General features: G+C 31.9%; 1 protein-coding gene across 1 annotated transcript in view; it reads right to left on the minus strand.

The window, feature by feature from the left end:
• The window catches only part of LOC142635349 (putative leucine-rich repeat receptor-like serine/threonine-protein kinase At3g14840), a 35,196-nt gene extending 16,150 nt beyond the window's left edge, over positions 1 to 19,046 (minus strand). Inside the window, exons 1-21 of the mRNA XM_075809525.1 lie at positions 18,915 to 19,046; positions 10,063 to 10,157; positions 9,914 to 9,985; positions 9,567 to 9,638; positions 9,368 to 9,439; positions 9,156 to 9,227; positions 8,992 to 9,063; positions 8,796 to 8,867; positions 8,632 to 8,703; positions 7,690 to 7,758; positions 6,917 to 6,982; positions 5,567 to 5,629; positions 5,440 to 5,475; positions 5,294 to 5,334; positions 4,706 to 5,079; positions 4,442 to 4,637; positions 3,971 to 4,105; positions 2,707 to 2,825; positions 2,353 to 2,563; positions 2,007 to 2,244; positions 154 to 304 (exon numbers count right to left, since the gene is read on the minus strand). Coding sequence (XP_075665640.1) covers positions 154 to 304; positions 2,007 to 2,244; positions 2,353 to 2,563; positions 2,707 to 2,825; positions 3,971 to 4,105; positions 4,442 to 4,637; positions 4,706 to 5,079; positions 5,294 to 5,334; positions 5,440 to 5,475; positions 5,567 to 5,629; positions 6,917 to 6,982; positions 7,690 to 7,758; positions 8,632 to 8,703; positions 8,796 to 8,867; positions 8,992 to 9,063; positions 9,156 to 9,227; positions 9,368 to 9,439; positions 9,567 to 9,638; positions 9,914 to 9,985; positions 10,063 to 10,157; positions 18,915 to 19,046 — 2,430 coding nt within the window. The remainder of the gene's footprint in view (positions 1 to 153; positions 305 to 2,006; positions 2,245 to 2,352; positions 2,564 to 2,706; positions 2,826 to 3,970; positions 4,106 to 4,441; positions 4,638 to 4,705; positions 5,080 to 5,293; positions 5,335 to 5,439; positions 5,476 to 5,566; positions 5,630 to 6,916; positions 6,983 to 7,689; positions 7,759 to 8,631; positions 8,704 to 8,795; positions 8,868 to 8,991; positions 9,064 to 9,155; positions 9,228 to 9,367; positions 9,440 to 9,566; positions 9,639 to 9,913; positions 9,986 to 10,062; positions 10,158 to 18,914) is intronic.
• Positions 19,047 to 20,893: the final 1,847 nt, after the last annotated feature.

The raw sequence follows: 20,893 nt of genomic DNA on the forward strand, positions 1-20,893 counted from the left end.
AACCCAGTGGAACATAATGCAGGTTAACCTAGTCAAATGGAGTAGTTCCAAGAGAAGAAACTTGGGTTCATATTTCTACCAAAAAAAAAACTTGGTATTCATTATATTCTTTAGCTATAAGTTTCAAAACAACATGAGAATGATGTATCTTACCCAATCTAAAAGGCATACGAAGTTCTGATTTGGTCGATATTTCATGTTGTTCTTCCCAGCAATAATTTCCAATACAACAACTTCAAAACTATAAACGTCCGCTTTGTAGGTTAGATGACCCCATAATGCATATTCTGGCGCCATATAGCCACTGTAGCACATAAATTTATCATGATATTTGGTTCACTAATATGATCTTATGAACTTCTAAATCCAAAAAGGCCAACATCAGTCAATTACCAACCATCAAATTACCAATCAATTGTTATGTATGCAATCATGCAATTAATAAGGCCACCACAAGAGTTTTTTTTTTTTTGGAAGCAACCACAAGTGTGTTTAGCTTCATTGAGCTAGAAGCAATAATAAAAAAAAATAAAGCAAGAGTAATAAGTAAATTAAAATAGAGATATTATGTTTTCTAAAAGTGGATCAAAGTTAATGAGTAGTTGCACTAAAAGTTTTTTTGGGGGGGGGGGGGGGGTGTGGGGGAGGGAATTATTCCATACGTCCGGTCTGCTATATCTCCCTATATATGTGAGAAGGTGGGGACATTATGATTTAGCCAAAGAATTTGACCTATAATGATAATTGATTTTGTTGGACTTGATTGATCGTGATTGGTGTTGATGGCAGTTTCAAGAGTGTCTAGTATTACTTTGAATGGTGAATGGAAATGGAAACCACCTAGAAGTGAAGCTGTTAGTGCTGTAGTTAGAATGCTTGCTGGATCAGTTGCACGATGAAGATAAGGTGAGGTGGACTCTTACAACTAGTGGTGTTTTTCTTGCCATTCTACTTGGGAAGCCATAAGAGTTAGGAGTGGTGAGGTGGATTGGTGGAAATTGGTGTGGAATACTGTTGTGGCGAGGTGGATTGCCATTCTAGTCCTCTAGCTCAAACTGTTTGTAAGCGAGTTGGCGATGTCCTGGCAGGAGTGTCCCCTGTGACTGGTTGGAGTTTGATGCAATGGGGGTGTTCTCAGGTGGTTAGTAAAGTTGTTGTGGCAGCAACAGTATATCACATTTTGAGGTTGAAAAATCAGATACTGCATTAGGGCCCATTAATTTCCAAGAATCACAAGGTGAAGAATATCTTGAATGATGTGAGATGGAGGCCTGGAGCTTTTCTTCCTTCCAAACCTTCAATCAGTGGTCAAGCTCTCTGCTCTAAGCTGAGAATTCAGTTGCGAATGGGCTTTGTTTTGTGCTGCCAGATTTGTTTTCCAGCTTCTTGTTTTTTGTGACTGGCTTCTGGTAGGGGTTGACAATGTGTCTGGGGTTTCGGAGGTTCATATGTTGTCCCAGGTGCTTATATAGCTGCTGGTTTTAGTAATTGCAAATAAGCTGCTCTGTGTAAGGGTGAATTGTGTTGTTGCTTGTGGGTATTGGGCAGAGGTTTATGTGCACCTGGGGGTATTGTAGGGGGTTGCTTTGACAACCTAGTGTCTGCAGCATGGCAGCTTGTATTTTGTGTTGTTTGAGCTGTAATTGTGTCATTTTGGTTGATAATGTTTGCTTATTCATTAAAAAAAGGGGGCGTTGCATTAGAATTCAGTTTAAAAAGCATGGACACTATTACATGTTGATGCCAAATAGATATAAAATCCAGTCAAGTACTTTGGTCAATACTCTTCTGACAGTATTTTCTATACTTGTCTTAGTGCGGAGATTTCATTTAGGCCATATTCTGGTGTAATTTTCAGGGCACAACTAAAATTACCAACATATAGGTTGGCATCAAATCACAATAACTCATAATCAAGATCTGCAAAGGTAACGAAATAGAAGAGAGGGAAAAAATAGACTCCAAAAGGAAGTACATAGGGGGCAAAAGAAAGAAAGTCAGCTCACATTGTTCCAGCAATTCTAGTGCTAATATGTGTGTTCTCCTCTTCATCGAGCTTGGCCAATCCAAAGTCAGAGATCTTAGGGTTAAGGTCTCTGTCAAGAAATACATTAGTAGATTTGATGTCTCTATGAACAATTTTCAACGTTGATTCCTCATGCAAGAAAGCCAGACCTTTTGCTATACCAACACATATTTTCTGTCTTGCAGGCCAATCCAATTTTAACCAGCCATTTGCAGGACCTGAAATTGATGTCCAAAACCCAATCAATGAAATTCATGATTAGTGTTTGTCCTCATTCTTCTATTATCAACATAAAATGCATGGTAAGGTATAAAACATTAACTTACCAAACAACGCATGTGCAAGGCTATTGTTTTCCATATACTCATATACCAACAATAATTGTTTTCCTTCAATACAACATCCATACAGTCTAACAAGATTTGGATGTTGTAAACCAGATATCATGCCTATTTCATTCACAAATTCGCGGCTTCCTTGCCTTGATTTTGAAGAAAGTTGCTTAACCGCAATTACAGTACCATCAGATAGTATACCCTGCATCAAGAATAGAAAAATCTAAATTTTCAAGTATGTATTTTATTGTGTAACTCTTCAAATGTCAAGGATCAATAAGGAGAATAAGAATAGAGGGATGAAAAGAAAACTCATTCTAGAAAAGAAAAAGAATTGTCAAGTACCTTGTAAACTGATCCAAAACCACCCTCCCCCAGCTTGTTTGCAGCATTGAAGTTATTAGTGGCAGCTTTTATTTTTCTATATGTAAAAAAACCAGTTTGCAAGTCTAATCTTTTTAGCTCTGTCAAAGGCATCAACTAAGATGTTAGAATGCATCTTATAGTATAACAAGACCAATGTTTAACCCCAAAAAAAAAAATGCATGCTCTTGACTAGTTAGATGAATCTTAAAGAGGATAAGAAAATTAAAGGCTTTGGATGAACACTATGGGTCTGTTTGGATAGAACTTATTTTGCTGAAACTGAAAACTGAAAACTGAAAACACTGTAGCAAAATAATTTTTAAATGTGTGAATAGTATTGTGGAACCTATTTTTAATGAAAAAGTTGATGAAAAGTGAAATTTGTGGGATCCATGAACAGTAATTTTGTGTACTGTTCATAACTAAAAGTCAATATGTGCGGCTGCTTTAAAAAAAAAAAAAAAAGTCTCCAAAACGTGGACGTGGGCTGGACGTGAATCCAAACGCCCTCTATATTGTCGCAGAAGCTGCGAGGGGGGACCAGGGGGGTTGTGAAGGAGAAATGTATGAAGTATGAACAAGTACAGGAAACCCTAAGTTTTTAGATTTTGTCTTTTTCCTCTTTCTCAATTACAAGTACTTTATTGGGAATCAAAAAACTAAATGGAAAGGTGAAAATAGTCTATTCAGTTATCATAGAATGAGATAGCTTGACACTTGTCACAAGTTCATTTTGCAACTAAAATAAGCATATTAAACGAACAAACCAAATTTCACGTGACTTTGAGGACAAGTTGAGAGTGAAATCTTTCAAAATAATATTTTCTATATCAGAAACTTGGTTTATGAAAATATTTAGACATCAATCGACTATAGAGAACTTAAGCCAAAAATGCATTATTCTATTGAAAAATTACTTTAGGTAGATTTTTTTTTTTTTTTTTTGTTTTAAAAGCAATGATAAAGGCTTTTCTTTTTTCATGATTCCATGGGCTCATTATCATCAAAATTGGAACTAAATGACCCAAATCATCATGCATCATCCCAAAGAAAAGATTATATGCTCTGAGCCAAGAAATCCTCTAGATTCTTTTAAAAGTGTACTTTGGACTGCTGATCTTCTAGGGAAAGATAAAGAAAAATAAAATTTTTCATTTTCTATACATTATTCCAACTTCCTGCCATAGTAGGAGATAGTGAATACTGTCCTGTATAATTTCCACATAAGATTTGCACAAATTACCATTTTCCCTTGATTTCCTCCCTCCCAGACAACCTTTCCACCAAAGAATGCCCAAAATCATAAAAATGAGGAGTAGCACCACAACTACAGCTCCGACCACAATCTTCATCTTGCCATCATCAGGGATATTGAAATCTATAGAAAATAAAAATAACTAAGGACAGTAATTTTAAGACTGCATTCTGAAATATATTTAGCACCATACAGAAAATCCAAAGCAAGATAGCAACATATGGTTAAAAGACAAACAGCCATAGCATGGTTATAAAATGATGAAGATCATGATATAGTTTTTTGTAGTGTTCCATCTAAATGTACTTCAACATGGTTTTGAGTCTTTCATCTAAATGCATATACATATGGAGTTCTCGATCCACTAAATTCCTATGATTCCACAGTTCATCAATCTAATCTGAGTATGGAAGAAATTGGACAACAATATATAAGATTCTCAATCTCCAATACAATTACCATTTTCCACAGAGATAGCTGATATGAGGGGACCATATATTCCTCTCTTTGGGGCACCTGTTGTTCCTTTCCCAGCCCAAAAAAAGCGAATCATCAAAACTTTATTTGTTACATTTGCTTCATATTCCTTAACAACTACTTTATCAACCCCTGGTGCAGCATTTTCAATATCAAAATCTTTCAACACCAGTTTTTCCTGCAGCAAATTAACTCAATTAACTCCTCTACTATAATATACAGATAGAAATAAATATGATAGAATACCTGCACATAAATATCAAATATCCGCCTTCCAAGACTGTAAAAAGATCTATTGTCTCTGATTACTATCTCCACAAAGTGAAGTTTCAATTTATAAGGTCCATTTGCTAGGCAGCGGGCATAGTATGTGATTGAAAGAGGAGACAGGCGTGCACTTGTGTATAGTTCAAACTCATTCATTTTGAGTATGGATACATTGTTTGCTACATAGTCATTTCCGGTAGTGTTTAAATCCCAAAATCGTCCAGAGCTACTAAATCCCCAGTTCTCCTTCCAAACAAAACTTGCTGGTCCAGCTGGGTGATCATCCGCTTCATACTTTATGTTTCCAACGGTACTTGCTTTCTCACCACAATTTATATGTACTTTATAATAATCTATATAGAAGCAGCACCAAATCAAGCAGACATAATAAAAAAGCAATGAATTTTCTGTTGCATTTCTAATTAATTTATGTAGTTGTCTTGTACAAGATGAAATATTAAACTGAAATCTTTTCTTCATTTTGGAAAGAAATTACAAAATAGGCAGGCCCAACTAGGTAACTGAAGCATATACCTCATACTTTGATTTCAATAGATATATAATTACCTTTTGAACATGGAGAGTCCTTCAGGCACTCACTAAGTGATCTTAATCAGTGAAGCAGATAAAGTGTTAGTTATCCAAGATAAAAGTGAAAAAGAAAACATTAAGAGCATCTGTTCTTCTAAAAAGTTTACAAGTTTGAAGCTTACAAGTTGTCCCTTTCAGAAAAGCTTTTGAACAAATTTCTGATGCAATGGAAAAATCAGTTACTTTCAGAAAACTGGAAAGGTTAAGAAGAGAGCAAAGTGTGTAAAGCTCCAGTAGGTAAAAACTTACAGATTGTCTCGACATGATGGTGCAGAACGCTCTGACAAATTATTGTAAGAAAGATCTATTGGGCTACACAAAAAGCATAATTATTATATTGTACCTCACTATAATTCCAATCAAGAACAAGAGTACATTTTAAAGAGTATTTTGCTAAAATTGTCATCATTTTAAGCTATTCAAGATGGAAAGTGTTAGAAATTACGTTTCAAGAGGCCAAAGCCTATTGTAGGCTCATATACTTGTAGATCAAGCATATTAACTTCGGGTTAGTTTAGGGTTAGCTTAGAATTCTCAATTCTATAAACCATACATTAATTTCATTTTGAACACAAGTAATATAAAAAAGAAGTAGCCAACAAAGGTTTTCTGTTGTGGACATAAGCTGTTAGGCCAAAGCACATTAAGGCCGTACCCAATACACATTAAGGTGGCATCCAATATTTGGCAAGCCATCATGAATCTATTCCTCAACCATCAAGCCCTGACAACACAATCACCTACAAGCAGGAGGTAGAGAACCTGACATGCAAGGGCAACAAAGCCCAGAAATCCCCTTGGATTCGAATCTGGAAGGTAATTCAAAGTGTGGTTAGAAATTGTAATTGACAAGAGGTAACGTCCATACACACAATTTAAGTCCACTAGAACCACCAAGTAGTCCAGGCACAATCAACGCTATCCACACACAATACTTCCATCAATTAGTTTTGGCATTTGGTGTCAGCCATCATCATCTATAGTGGCCATTCACTATCAGCGTCATCTGTCTTGTGCATTTCTAGATTTCTCATGACATTCAAGTCCTTAGGAACTCAAGGTTCCACCATAAGTTTTAGGTGGCGTCAAAGATCTCGTGGCCCAAGAGGTCCAAACCTATTGTAGAGTGGAGCAAGCATTAACACTAGAGTTCTCTATTATATAAACCATATATTGGATTCACTATAAACACAAGTCACATAGAAGGATGTAGCTGTCAAGGTCTTTCCACTGTAACTAACCCCGTAAGAGACCATGAAATGAAGCACTATCCAAAGTGAAGTACATAATATCCCAAAAAATGTTATTACACACTCCCTGTTGCACACTCCACGCACACTGTGTTTTGGAATTGTGTGTTTTTAAAACACAATTTTAGTTAAAAGTGCGAAATCATGTTTTAAAAACACAATTTTAGTTAAAATTATGAAATCATGTTTTAAAAACAGGATTTCAATCATGTCGCAGTGTGCACTTTGAGTGAGTAATAAGGAGTGTAACTATCATTACTCATAATATTATTGTAGAAACTTCAAAAATCAGTTTCTTTATACTCACAAGTCAATGCAAAATTGAAGAATTTAAGATGTAAACCCTTACTGAGTATTATCTTTGTCTTTGATCCATTTTGGAATGAGCCCAGTGAGCAAGTTACTTGTCAGAAACCTATTTAGTAAACAAACAAAAATATCATTGGTTAAACACTTAATAGCATGACCATAGGTGAGTTTGGCATCCTGTATTTTCTGGTAGCTGATTTGCTGAAAGGTGACAAATATATATATATATATATATATATTATTTCGATTTTTTTAAAGCTATTTTATTTGTTTATTTGGCAAAAGGTGAGAAAAAACTGGATTTAATAAAATATTCTTGCTAAAATAAGAGGATGCGAATCGGACACCATGTTAAAGGGCCCTACTCTATTTTCTCTAGTAAAGACCTAGTTATTTAAGGTCATTTTAGGATTATTCTAAAGGGAAAAACTTAGGTGGAATTCCTTAGGAGCAATATCTTAAGTTCTCCAATTAAATTCAAAAAGATGTATTAACCAATAAATCAGAAACAATGTTATCTTTTCTAAGGACACTTAAATTCAAACAATGTAACTATGTGTTTTACGGTTTCCCCTAATATACTCCACCTAAAGAACTATATTTAAGTTTTAACTTATTCTAAAAGACAAAGCAAATGGATAGGATTCTAATTTTGGGTGCATACAAAGTGAAGCTCCTTGCAGACTCACCCATGGATGTCGGCCAATAGGCCAAACTTGGTTACATATAGTTGTGCGTGCTTTAGCTGCCTAATTGTTTATTTGAATTTACACTAAGATTGAACTAAGTTAAGGGTTTTTTTGTGAAGATTACAAATATTTCAATTGCGATAAACCACCAAAATCTGGAATATTTCCATCCAATCTGTTGAAGCTGAGATCTCTGCAAGAAAAGAAGATTTACAGATCTGAACTGAAAATGGAAAAAATTATAAGACAAAATGTCAACTACTAAAAAGGATGCAAGTCAAAATAAAAAACACAATATAATGCAACAACTAATTCATAGAGAAACTCATTAATCAGTTGAGACAATTATGTGCTCTGATACCACATCTCTGTCAAATAGTTCCCATTTTAGCTTAAGTTTCTATTCTGCATTTTAAAAAACTAATGCCAAAATTTGTATTTAAATAACTCTTGCTCTAAGTTCTAGAAAATAAAATATTAACCAAATTTTAAGCCCGTAAATTTGTTAATATAAATAATCTGTTTCTTTTTATCTTTTTTCTTTTTTTTGATAAGAAGAAATAACCTGTTATATTACCAAAAGATTCGGACTTTCATATTTACATATCTATAATTAAAAAAATGCAATAATTGACCATGTTCTGTTCAAATGTCCAATCATCCGGGAACTGCAGTACCCTCATTTTCCATTAAGAAAGGGCGAAAAGGGCCCACTACCATTGTTTCCCGAAAAAATTAGCAATATACCACTGTTTTGGAAATATTTAGGAATTGTTTCTCCAAAAAAAAAAAAGGAAATCTGCAGGAATCTACCACATTTTTTGAAACTCGAGTTATTTGAAAAAATGTACTCAAATAAAATTTTGAAAATTTTTTATGGTACTCGAGTACCATGGAAAACTCGATTCCGCTACACTCGAGTACCCATAAAGCGATAGATCCCTACATATTTTCGAAACAGTGGAAGATTACAATATAATTTGCAAAATAGTGCTATTTGGCTATTTTTGCCATTAAGAAAGGAAATAAATAAGAGGTACAAGGAGAAATGATAGTAGCACTATACAAGACTTGAAGTTGGGTCATGTCCAATATAGATTTAGTTATTGGTCCAGAGATATTACAACTCTTCAACATTCTGCAATGTAAATAAACTTCTGGTGAGCAAAACTGTGGTAAATTTTGTTTTCATTCCAGTCTATAGCAATGTTCAACAAAAGAATGACTTACAATCTTTCCATGCCTTTCATGCTACTTAAGTTTGGAAACTTTGAACCCCCTCCAATTAAGTCACTGATCCTTCTACATAGAGTTGCACCATCAATAACTGTTAGCTCTTCAACATTAAATTTCATTAATTAAAACATCAGATGAGCATATCCTAGAGATAAAGTTAAGAATTGTTATCTTGAAAGGTAGAACTCACAACTCAGTTAAGTTACTCAAGATAGAAATGCTAGAAGAAATTGGCCCCTCAAAACCACTAGCTTGGATCTCTCTGTTAACAACACAATTCAAATGGATTTAGATCACACTTGAAACCTTTTACTATAAAGAGATTTAGACAAGGATGTAAGAAAAAGCACATACAATTTCTCAAGTTGTTTCCAACTTCCGAAAAAGTTAGGCATTCTACCAGTGAAGTTATTACTGCTAATTCTACTGCATGTGTATCCCAAAACGGAAACATTATTGAACAAAATACAAACAAGAAAAATGCCACAGTCACCAAAATGACTACAATTTTTTTCAAGGAAAATCTAAAAGTACTATCAGTCACAGAAAAGGTTTTAAACACTTACAGTTCCGTTAATTTGGTCAACTTAGTAAGTGCGAATGGAAACTCTCCCGAGAGATTGTTAGCAGTAAGAATGCTATAGTCACCAAAATTAAAGTTGAGGTCATTTCTTGTGTTCAAGATTAAGCAAATCAATGACAATTTAGAAATGACAAATCAAAATTTATTTGAAAAATTAAGGGAAAAAACACAAAGAAACTCACAGATTCTCCAAGTTAACCAACTTTCCAAGTTCAAGGGGAACCATTCCTGAAAACAGATTGTTCTCGATACTCCTGAATGTATAATATATTCTTAAATATTAAAACCGGTTAGACTAAATGGAAGTATGACATAATTTACCTTCTATATGACGAGTGATGATAGAAATACTTCAATTTTTTCTGCTCTAATGTGTCACCAATCACCAATAAACAATTCAAACATTCATTCATTAGGTGATTGATGTACACTGATCACTTTTATTGCCACATCAGTTTGTAACTTTTATGTTGTTAAATTGGTAGTAACTCGAGTATTTTCCAGAAATAATGATAAAATAAGAGCATACATATATCTAAGTGTGGTAATGTTTCCCAAGAAGCCTGGAATTGGTCCTGATAAGTTGTTCACAGAGAGGGACCTGTAGCAAATTCATTTAATTAAATAAGAATGAGCCTATAATGGCTAATCTTGGACATGAACTGAGGAATCACTTACAAAAATTCCAACTTTGTAGAAGCCCATTCGTGGGGTATGTTACCACTAAGGAAGTTACGAGTGAGATCACTATAATCAAGAGGAAATTGTGCAATTATGTGGTTAAATCAATAATGGGAGTGCTATTTAGTAAAACAAACAATGGGTACTCTTTCTTACAAGTACATCAGGTAGGGTAGCTTCACCAGAGATCGTGGAAGCTTACCGCCGAGATCCTGCCCTTTAAGAACCCTGTGAGACAAGGATATTTTGAATTGTTTGGAATAAAGAGGGAGAGAAAAAGAGAGAAAGTATTAAAAAAAATTTGGTATAAGCTCTCTTATTAATGCTCTATTTCCATCTCATTTAAAAAAAAATTAAATAAATATTATGTGCTTACAACCAACTAAAAATTTGAGAGAATCAAGATTCAATTGGAATAGAGGGGATCACTTTCCCAAAATTTTAAAGAATAGTATTTATTACACATAAATTATTTTACACACTTTTACACATGCTCCAAGAGCAATGGAAATAACGCTCCGTTTGTTTCAATGGAAAACTTTGTGTAAATATAGTTTTCCTTGTTTTTCAGTGTTTGGTAGCATAAAAAAAGATGAGTTAAAGAAAAATTATCTTTGGTCAACATAAAATGTATGGCTTATTTTTGGAGATTGTTTTCCATTAAATTTTTTTGGAAAACAACTCTATCTCACAGCAAGCTAAATAAGGGAAGTTATGAGGTTGTTTTTCAACTCATTTAAAATTGCTACCAAACATTAAAAAATGAGATAGTTTCATAGAAAATGCTTTTTAGAAAATAATTCATTTTCTAGAAAATATCATTGCTGAAACAAACAGAGCGAAGTCTAAATTTGGAAATTGTGGCTTTAATTTCAATTGAATAAAACAAACTCTACATATTGTATAATTTCTCAAGCAATACAATAAGACCTGTATATAGTAGAGATGACAATTTTTTACCTAAACCTATTAACTCACCCATGACCCACTTAATTTGGGTAAGTCTTGACTCAACCCAATTAAATATTTGGGTTAAATGGACAAGACTCAAATGGGTAATTCAATTAAATAAGTCTTAGTAGGTAAGCCAATTAGGTACTTAAGTATCTGTATGTGTGTGTGTCTATATATATATATATATATATATATATATATATATAAAGAAGGAAGAAGCTACGGTGAACCCAAATAAGCTAAACTAGCTGCCACTTCTTCCATCTAACAAGGAGAAAATTTTCAGACTGTGCAGTTTGTTCTTTTGGTTGATTAGCAAAATAAAAGTTTAACTTTTACTTACAATGCAACGACGTGGCATACACTGTCCGGGTAGGAGCAATTGCAAAAGAGAGAATTGTTGTACTTGGATGGTGGCGTCCATTTCAATTTTGGCGTTAACCAACTTAGGTCATTTATGCATTGTTCCACGTTGGTGTTCCAGTCTTTCTTACCCAATTGTTCAGCTATTTCACCAAGGGCTTTCACTGCATGATAAATCAAACTCAATCAATTTCCTTTTAACCTTTTACCTTTTTTGTTGGCTTTAGATTTAATATAGTCAATAGCATTCAAATTCCCTAACCAAGTAATAAATTCAGATAGTGTAATATTATGATCATAAAAATCTTAATTAAAGTTTAACTTAAAAATATTATATCCACAACATTTTCATAATAAATCTTAAGTGCTAGGTTACTATTAACTGTTATGGATAGACAAAAAAGTAATTTAAGTTGTGGATTTAAATTAAAACCATAAAAACTTATCACCGTAACTTGAACCTTGAGATGCGCATTAAAAATTTTAAGAAAGAGAAAAAAATCCAATTGTAATGCCTCATTAATGAATAAGAAATGAGTTGCCTCAAGCAAATTAAAAGAATTAAGATCAAAATCTTCAAAGTTTTCCCAAGGTCTTTTCTTCTCCCACGTTTTATTTTGAGCTATGAGAAATTGAATAAGCAATTGGGCTCTTTCATTGGGCCAATTGACCATGGGTACCCTATCTATCTATGTAAAGTACTAAAATGGTTGGGCTAAAGAGTTGGCACTGAGTTTGTTAATGCCTTCATTTCAACATAATAGATTGAGAGGCTTGAATCTCACCTGATACCTATTAGTGTTTCTAATTTAGTTGTTTAGGGAAGCAAGATTAAAACATAATATTGAGGACAAAATTAATTCTAAATTTTATTATTAGTATAAGAAAAAAATGACTTAATTTATTAAATGGAAAAATATTAAAATAGTAAATATAAGATAAATGTAACCTATAATTTCTTTTCCCATGCTTGGTTTCAATTGATTTTTTCAAGCCTAGTTTAGACTTAGTATATGCTTAAGCTATTCATTCACAATTTAAGCTCACTATAAATAGATATTTCAAACAAATAAAATATATAAATAATCAATATATAGTCATTCACTTATGAAGTTCAAACTTCAAAGGTTCATATAAATATAAGATATTCACACAAATTACTTGAATACTTAAAAAGTAAAATTAAAAAAAATTAACTTAGAAGTATATATCAACAATATGATCATATATTTGAAAATATCAAAATATTCTATGCAGGCCTTGATTTTCTAAAGAACATGCATGAGTTTTTATTTTTTATTAACTTAAAAGTACCAATATTTATTCTTTCTATCTTAGATTTCATTTTGAAGTATCTAACATTGCAAAAGACTTTAAAAAGTATATAACATTGTTAAAGAATTATAAAATTCAAACATTAGTTAGAAAATATTGTGATAATATGTTATGATTTCAAGGTTACAAATAAGAATATTTTCCTTGATTACAATAGTAGAGTTAAAAGTTATTTTCACAAGAACAAATTTCAATTTTGGAATATTATTTTCTTGGCACGATAGTCATTTTACAAGTATAAGTACTTGTGGGGTGTAAGGAGCAAGGTCAAGATTCAAATCTCTAAGAGGAAGTTTCACACACATATACATTTAGATTAAGTTAGAGTAGGTTGAGGTGTATATAACATTGCAAGTACCAATATTTATTCTTTCTATCTTAGATTTCATTTTGAAGTATCTAACATTGCAAAAGACTTTAAAAAGTATATAACATTGTTAAAGAATTATGAAATTCAAACATTAGTTAGAAAATATTGTGATAATATGTTATGATTTCAAGGTTACAAATAAGAATATTTTCCTTGATTACAATAGTAGAGTTAAAAGTTATTTTCACAAGAACAAATTTCAATTTTGGAATATTATTTTCTTGGCACGATAGTCATTTTACAAGTATAAGTACTTGTGGGGTGTAAGGAGCAAGGGTCAAGATTCAAATCTCTAAGAGGAAGTTTCACACACATATACATTTAGATTAAGTTAGAGTAGGTTGAGGTGTTGATCTGGGTTTTTTGTCACTATGGTTGATTGAGTTTGGTTTGGGTTTTTTGGTTGGGTTGATCATGGTGATTTTTTGTTGGGTGCCAATAGTGTTGTTGTCAGCTATGGGTGATCTAGTGGGTTTTTGATTGGGTTAACCACAATAAGTTTTTGATTGGTTGTTGGTGGTGGTGGTGGTGGATCATGGTGGTTTTGGGTTTCGATGGTGCATGGGTGATGTGAACTAGTGGGTGATCATGATAGTTTCAATGGTTGCTATATGTTGTGGATGATTCTAGAGGTGTCATGAGTTATAGGAAAATGAATTTTATTGGGTTGTATGCTTGTATGTTAAAATAGAAGATGAGATGTAGGGTATATTGTTAAATGATGTGTTAAAATAAATAAAGTAGTATTTTGAGGTGCTAATTAGGTATCCATTTGAGAACTATTTATTTTGTTGAAACTGAAATTTTTTTGTTGAAATTATGTAAAAAAAAGAAGAAGCTAAAAGCTGACTTTCGGAGCAATATGACCCACTTAATAATGCAATGGGACCCACTTTAGTAGAAAAATAAACTAAAAAGTAAAATAAACCATTTTTTTTTCTTAAATCCTAAACGCAATCTAAATATTAAAATTTTGAGCATCTCGAACGTGAATACTCTTATCCCCAAAAGATTTGAAAAACATGCAAAAGTAAAATCACACATGCAGCATGTATGAAGACAAATTAATCACCGTCCATATCAGAGTAGGCGATGGAGGAAAGATATGAATCCCGTTCCCGTTCTATAGTTAAGCCTTTTTTTTTTAATATATAACACGTTCTATAGTTAAGCTAGTGCAAAAGAGAGTGAGATTGAGAATTAAAAATTTTAATTTTCAATCTTAACCTTAGGTGAGAAAAGTTGAAAAATTAAAAATTAAAAATTAAAATTAAACTCCAATACTTTCAATCATTGAAAAATTATTGCATCTCCTGAATCTCAATCCCGGAAGGAAACCCGTGGCTGTGGATGATATATATCATGTTTGAAAAAGACAAAAGTCCATATATATCATTTATTTTTTTTTTTCCACATAACTGTCTTTCTCATATCCATGACCAATTCCCTGGCCAACCAAATTTCGGTGGGTTTGTAAGGTTTTTATTTTTATTTTTATTTTATATATAAATAATAATAATAATTTTTTTTTTGTTTTAGAATAAAATTGTGCGTTGCTTAACTCTTTTTTTTTTTTTTTTTAAATCTGATGTGACAGAAAATTATTAGAGGTTTTCTAAACTTCCTTATAGAACCTTTTTTTAAAAAAAAAAGAAAAGAAACAAACACACTCTGACACACATGATAAATCTATATAGAATACAACTAAAGTAATCAAATAACAATAATCAATCAGAGCAATATATCGGATATCGACTATACTGTTTTTGCCTACTCCTTCCAGTGGCGGCTCCAGGAATTTTTTTCAGGGTGTTCCTTAAGAAGCATAAATTACACAATTTAATAAAAAGAGAAATTCATATATTGACAACAACAACAACAATAAAAAAAAAAACGCAAATACATAAAATTTACAATTGTCTTCTACGAGTTTTCGTATTTTGAAATCGTTGCATGATAGTCTATTATCAATGCTAGAAGCTATATCTCTTTCAATATACACAACCAAAAAATCATTCATCAACTAATCTCCCTTTCGATTGCGCAGTTAATTCTTTATATATTTCATTGCCGAAAAACTTCTTTCTACTGTTGCAGTAGCGATAGGAATAATCAAAACTAACTTCATAAGCAAATAAGCTAATGAACCGTAATGACGTTATAATTAATTTAATAATTTTTTTAAAGATAAATAAATACGTTAATTAGTAAAAGTAGAAAAATTGACTAAAATAGTCAAAATAAATATTGAGATTTATCTTTCAAGTGTATTTTTTATATCATAACTTTCATAAAAAAAAAAAAAGAAATACTAAATTATAAGCAAACATAAATTAAATATCAAGTTTCTTAATCAAGGAGTTGATAACATCATGGAAATTGTTTTAAGTTAGAGAAAAGATTAAATATATATATACACCCACATACTTATATAACATTTTTGTGCTAGTCTATATTTAAATTAATCTTAACTTATGCCCAACAGCCCAAGTCCATTTACTATGTATTAAATTTCATATATATATATATATATATATATATATATATATATATATATATATATATATATATATATCTTGTAAAATCCGGAAGAGTAGCAGACATGCCCATTACAAAATTAATTAAGTCCCCCTAAAAAAAATAATTAAATAATAAATACTAATACAAGCCCAATTAAATGGTTGATAGCTAATCATCTGGTACAAGTAAAAGAAGAAAGTTTTGACACTTTACACATTAACAGCCAAGCATTTAATGACTTGTGGAAGACCATGATAGAAAAAATAAAAAGCTCGTCTTCATCCTCAGCAAACGGGCAAAGAATAGCAGAGACTTTAGAAAGAGCAAAAATGCAGAAATGGCAAAAACGCAGAAAAAAGAGAGAGAGAGAGAGAGAGAGAGAGAGAGAGAGAGAAGAAAAAGAAGAAGAAGAAGAAATGGAGATGCAAGCTCATGGTCTGCCAGCATCTCACCATGGTTGAGAAGCTTCAACAATGGCTGTAAGGGTAAATTTTTTTTAATTTGAGAGTGTTCCTGATTTTGCTTGAGGGTGTTCCTAATATTTTTTTTAAGGGTAAACAAATAAAAAAATTTAAATTATTATATATATATATATATTTTTTTTTTCTTTTCAGGTCAGGGTGTTCCTGGGAACACCCTGGCCTGAACGTGGCGCCGCCATTGACTCCTTCTAATGTTGACGATTTTTGTTGAACACAGGCTACATAGCTGAATGCATGTATAGATGTCCAGTTTGAAAGAACAAATTTGATCCTATGTATGAAGTAAAAATATACAGAAATATTATATGGATAGAAAACAGAGCAAAGAATGTCCTGGCCTTCATCACTATGAATTGTCCCTGTTCCGGGTTGTGTTGCCATGCACATAAATAACAAGAACACTATAAAGCTAATGTAAGGAAGAACAAGCCTTGCCATTATTCCACGAGCTCTGCTTGCAAATTAAGTGCAGAAAGTCTGATATACCACATATATATATAGATAGATTGATAGATATACTTGTTAAATGTTAACGGTCCCCTACAATTCAAAGAGTTGGGCCCTTAACATTCAATAATTTTTGTTTTTGCTTTTGAATCTTCAATAGTTAGGAGTTAGGACTACGCCCCATTCCTAAGACATAAAAGAGATTTCTTCGTATTACAAAACCAACGAAAAGCTAACTTTTAATAAAAAATCCTTGTCACGAAATTTATTGTTAGCTTTTTAATTTTCCATCCATTTGTCAGGCCTTTTTCTAGGTTTGTCAGGTGCTTTTTAATTTAACTTTTAACTTGTTTGTTTAGATGTTCTCAAAAAAAAAAAAAAAGTTTCTTTATATAATACTAATTTATATATATTTGTACTTACAAAAAAAAATTATATACTAAACTAATTTATTTTGACCATGTAAATAAAAATTCTGAGGGAACTTATTCAAAAGGTTCTGTCAGAAGGCTGTTTATTTCTGAGAGGGACACAAATATTTTAGATAAAATCTGAGAAGGACTTTAGAGTAAAATCTTAGCATAAAATCTTTCTGAAAACAAACTTTTGAAAAGAGATATATATTTCTTTTTGAAAATAATATGTAAATTCTTAAGTGCTTCTGGGTAGAGTTTATAGTATCATCTACCTTTAGATTTGTAGTAATCTAATCATTGTCTGTTTTTTTTTTTTTTTTATGGGTCATCATTGTCTGTTATTGGCTAATTAGTACTCATGTCCTTAAATATTGAGATTCTTTTCAGCAAATGTATATCCTTAGGGATTTGAGGTAGGATGTTTTTTTTTGGTTAAAAGAATGATAATATTGACATTAGCTAGTCATAAAAGGTGAAATTTTAGCTAAAAGCCTTAAAGAGTACGAACCAATAGCATCCGAGGTAGAATGAATTTAAATAATACTTCTGTTTCCAAAATATTAGTACATATTCCATTGTTTGTTGTGGAAAAAGGATAAAGTAAAGCCAAAAAAGGAATCCCTGAAATAACTGTTGTGGAATAAAGATAAAGAAAAGCCAAAAAAGATTCCCTAAAATAACTTTAGAGGACTTCTTGTCTGTTAAGGAGAAAGGTGTTCTGAAACTGATTCCATTATTATATGTGTATGTCTTTGTCAATTTATTACTTATTTTAAGTCTATCACCATTATGCTGCATGTGCTCGGGTACATGTAGTATTGACAAAAGAAAACTAGCTCTATATATAAAAAGAGCCAATGAGTTAGTGCTACAGTATTATTGCTACAGTACATTGGTTTGTTCAATTTATTACTTATTATTGTGGCAATTTATTGTATTACTATTTTATTATTATTATATAAGCAAGTTCAACCGACGCAGTTCTTAAAAAAAAAAAGAAAAAAAAAAAAGAAGTTCAACGGACACAAGCATAACAAACCAAAGTATACCTTTAAAAAAAAAAATTGAACAAACCAATGTAATGTAGCAATAGTACTGTAGCACTAACTCATTGGCTTTTTTTATATATAGAGCTAGTTTTCTTTTGTCAACACTACACGTCCCAGAGCACATGCAGCATAATGGTAAATTTATTATGCCTGAAGCTTAGTTGGAAAATTTATTATGCCAGTCATGTCATCATGAATTCTAATGATAGACCATGTCCAAAAGTTGGGTCCCCCTGAGAAGTGCACTAAACTTATGGTACATCAATTTTAGCTAATCAATTTTCGTCATAAAAAAATAGTATCTTAGAAAAAAAATTTCTTTCCTTCAATGGCTTTAAATTTTGTATAGATTGTCCAAGATTCTATGCCGAGGCGAACATGTACTGCCAAAGTCTGCCGTCTTGATCAATAATGAAAATACCTGTGAATGAAAAAGTGTTATAAAAATACATATTATATTGTTTAAATATTTCTATTAAACACCTCTATATATATATATATACATTTATATCATAACCAGATATTAATATGTTCAAAGTCAAAGCTTTAATAGTATTAGGATCATCCAAAGCAAGAGCAAGATCAGGATAACAATCAAAGAAAACAAGACCATCATACAAAGAAGCAGTAATCATACCAAGAATGCTATCATTAATTTTTTTAAATCTAGCATCATGAGAACAGAAGTATTAATTCCTTTTCTAGTCAAAGGTTTAACAGTAACTTGAACAAGTCCAATACGTAAATATTTGAGTTTCTTAGTCATGAAATCATTAATATTTTTCTTGAAAAATAAACAACATTTTTCATGAGTTCTAGAGATAGAAAAAGTTTGTTCATTAGTTCTAACTCTGTACTCAGAGAAAATAGTATTTTTAGACCAACTAATTTCGTAAACAAATTTAGTAGAGACTTTAGGAATATTCCATTTTCGGAAATCAGGGTACTCACTTTCTTTTACAATGTGATCTTCTTCATTCACAATATCAGGAGGACAACCAGTCCTAGCGCTAACAGAGGAGTTGGATCTCCACATCCTATCCATAGCTACCTTAGTTATAACACTCAATTATCATGTTTTTCTCACAACTGTTGCATTTCGTAACACATACCACAACCAACCCTATTCCTCTCATGCCCTGACGCTCTCCTGGCTTCACGGGCCTTACTGTTCAGATCTGGGACTTCAATTTACGACTACGGTGGCGCCAACGACGGTAAGTTAATGGCCTATTGTGATGGGGTAATTCATGAGGGTGAATATCATAAAGGAAAATTTTTTGAAAATCATTTTTTAAAACTTCTAATATAGTAATAATATAATTTAGTTGTGCAAGACAACAGAATTTAGAGTGGTAATAATCAATCTTGGAAGTATTGAGATAGTGGAAAAACTTGGTTAGGACATTGGTGACAAGGTAACCTGGCCCACTGGAAGGAATTGGTCAAAAGTCTATGATGAATAAGAAAACTAGGAAATCCTATTTGAAGTGCAACATACTTAGGACAATTTGTTGCAGAATTATGTTCACCAAAGTTTTTAACATAGTCAACAATATATTCCTTTCTATGCCAAAAAGCATTGGGAATATTAGAGCAATCATCATTTCTCAAGATTTTCTTATCAATTTTGAATCTTAATAATTTATTAGAAAGTGGTTCAATAATTTTCTTGGTTCTCACTTTTTGCTTGAGGAAGTTGAGATGTTTAACTTTAGCATGAATAAGATTAAAAGCATCATCATTATGAGTTTCACACTTTGAACAGAATTTGAATTTTACTTTCTGTCCAAAAGGATCAGTAGTAATTCCATTATTTTCAACAAAGAAAGGATATAGAGTAGCAATAAAAGGCAGACCAAGAATCACTTTATCAGTTATATTTTTAACAAGCAAAAAAGGAATCTTCAAACAAACATCTTCATGGCAAATATGAGCATTTCTTAATTCATATTTAATCTTCATTTGAGTTCCATTAGCAGAGACCAATCATTCAGTAGATTTTTCAAAATATTTGGAAGGAATCAAGTTTTCCCGGATACAATTTACATCAACACCAGAATCAATCATAGCAATAGTATTAAAAGCATAATCATGTGAAACAACAATTTTGACTTTTGTAAACCATTTTTGGAGCATCATATGTTTAACAAGAGACAATTGATTATCAATTAAATTAATCAAGACATTGTCAGAAACATTACTAGAAGGAGGAGCTTGTTGAGTGGATTCATCTCCATCTTCTTGCTCATCATTATCAGATTGGTGTTTATCCATATTTTTATCAATTCTTAGAATTAACAATTCTTGTTTAAGATCAACATTATCATCTTTAACATTTTTTACCTCCTTTTTTAGTTGAATTATTTCTTGTTTAATAGTATAAATTTCATGTTGAAGATCTTTAACAGTTAATTCTTTGGTTTTGTCTTTATTAAATCTTTCCAAAGTTTCTTCAAAACTTATATTAGACTTAGGTTTTTTAACCTTTCATCTTTTATTAAGTTTTGCTTAAACTTGTCAAGATATTCTTTTTGTAATTGAGGATTATCAATTTTACTAATTATAGTTAACAACAAATTATCTTGTTCTTCACTTTTAGTTAACGTGTTAACAGATTTGATAGCATTACAACATGAATCTCTACAACCAAGTTTAATGTTGGGAGAATTAGAGGTATCACTACAAGAGTGATAAGCACAATCAGATGAGGAGGAGAAATCCTCTTCAAATGAATTAGTCAAAGCAGTATTTTCAAGTATTTGAAACAATTCATTTTGATCACCATCATTAATGTTTAACAGATTTAATTTATTTTTCAATTTACCAGGTTTTTGGTTACAGTCTTTACTGACCTTGTGATACTTCGTTGTTGTATCTATCTTACCGTTG

The sequence above is a fragment of the Castanea sativa genome, chromosome 5 (genome assembly GCF_040712315.1).
Source record: "Castanea sativa cultivar Marrone di Chiusa Pesio chromosome 5, ASM4071231v1".
NCBI classification, from domain to species: Eukaryota; Viridiplantae; Streptophyta; class Magnoliopsida; order Fagales; family Fagaceae; genus Castanea; species Castanea sativa.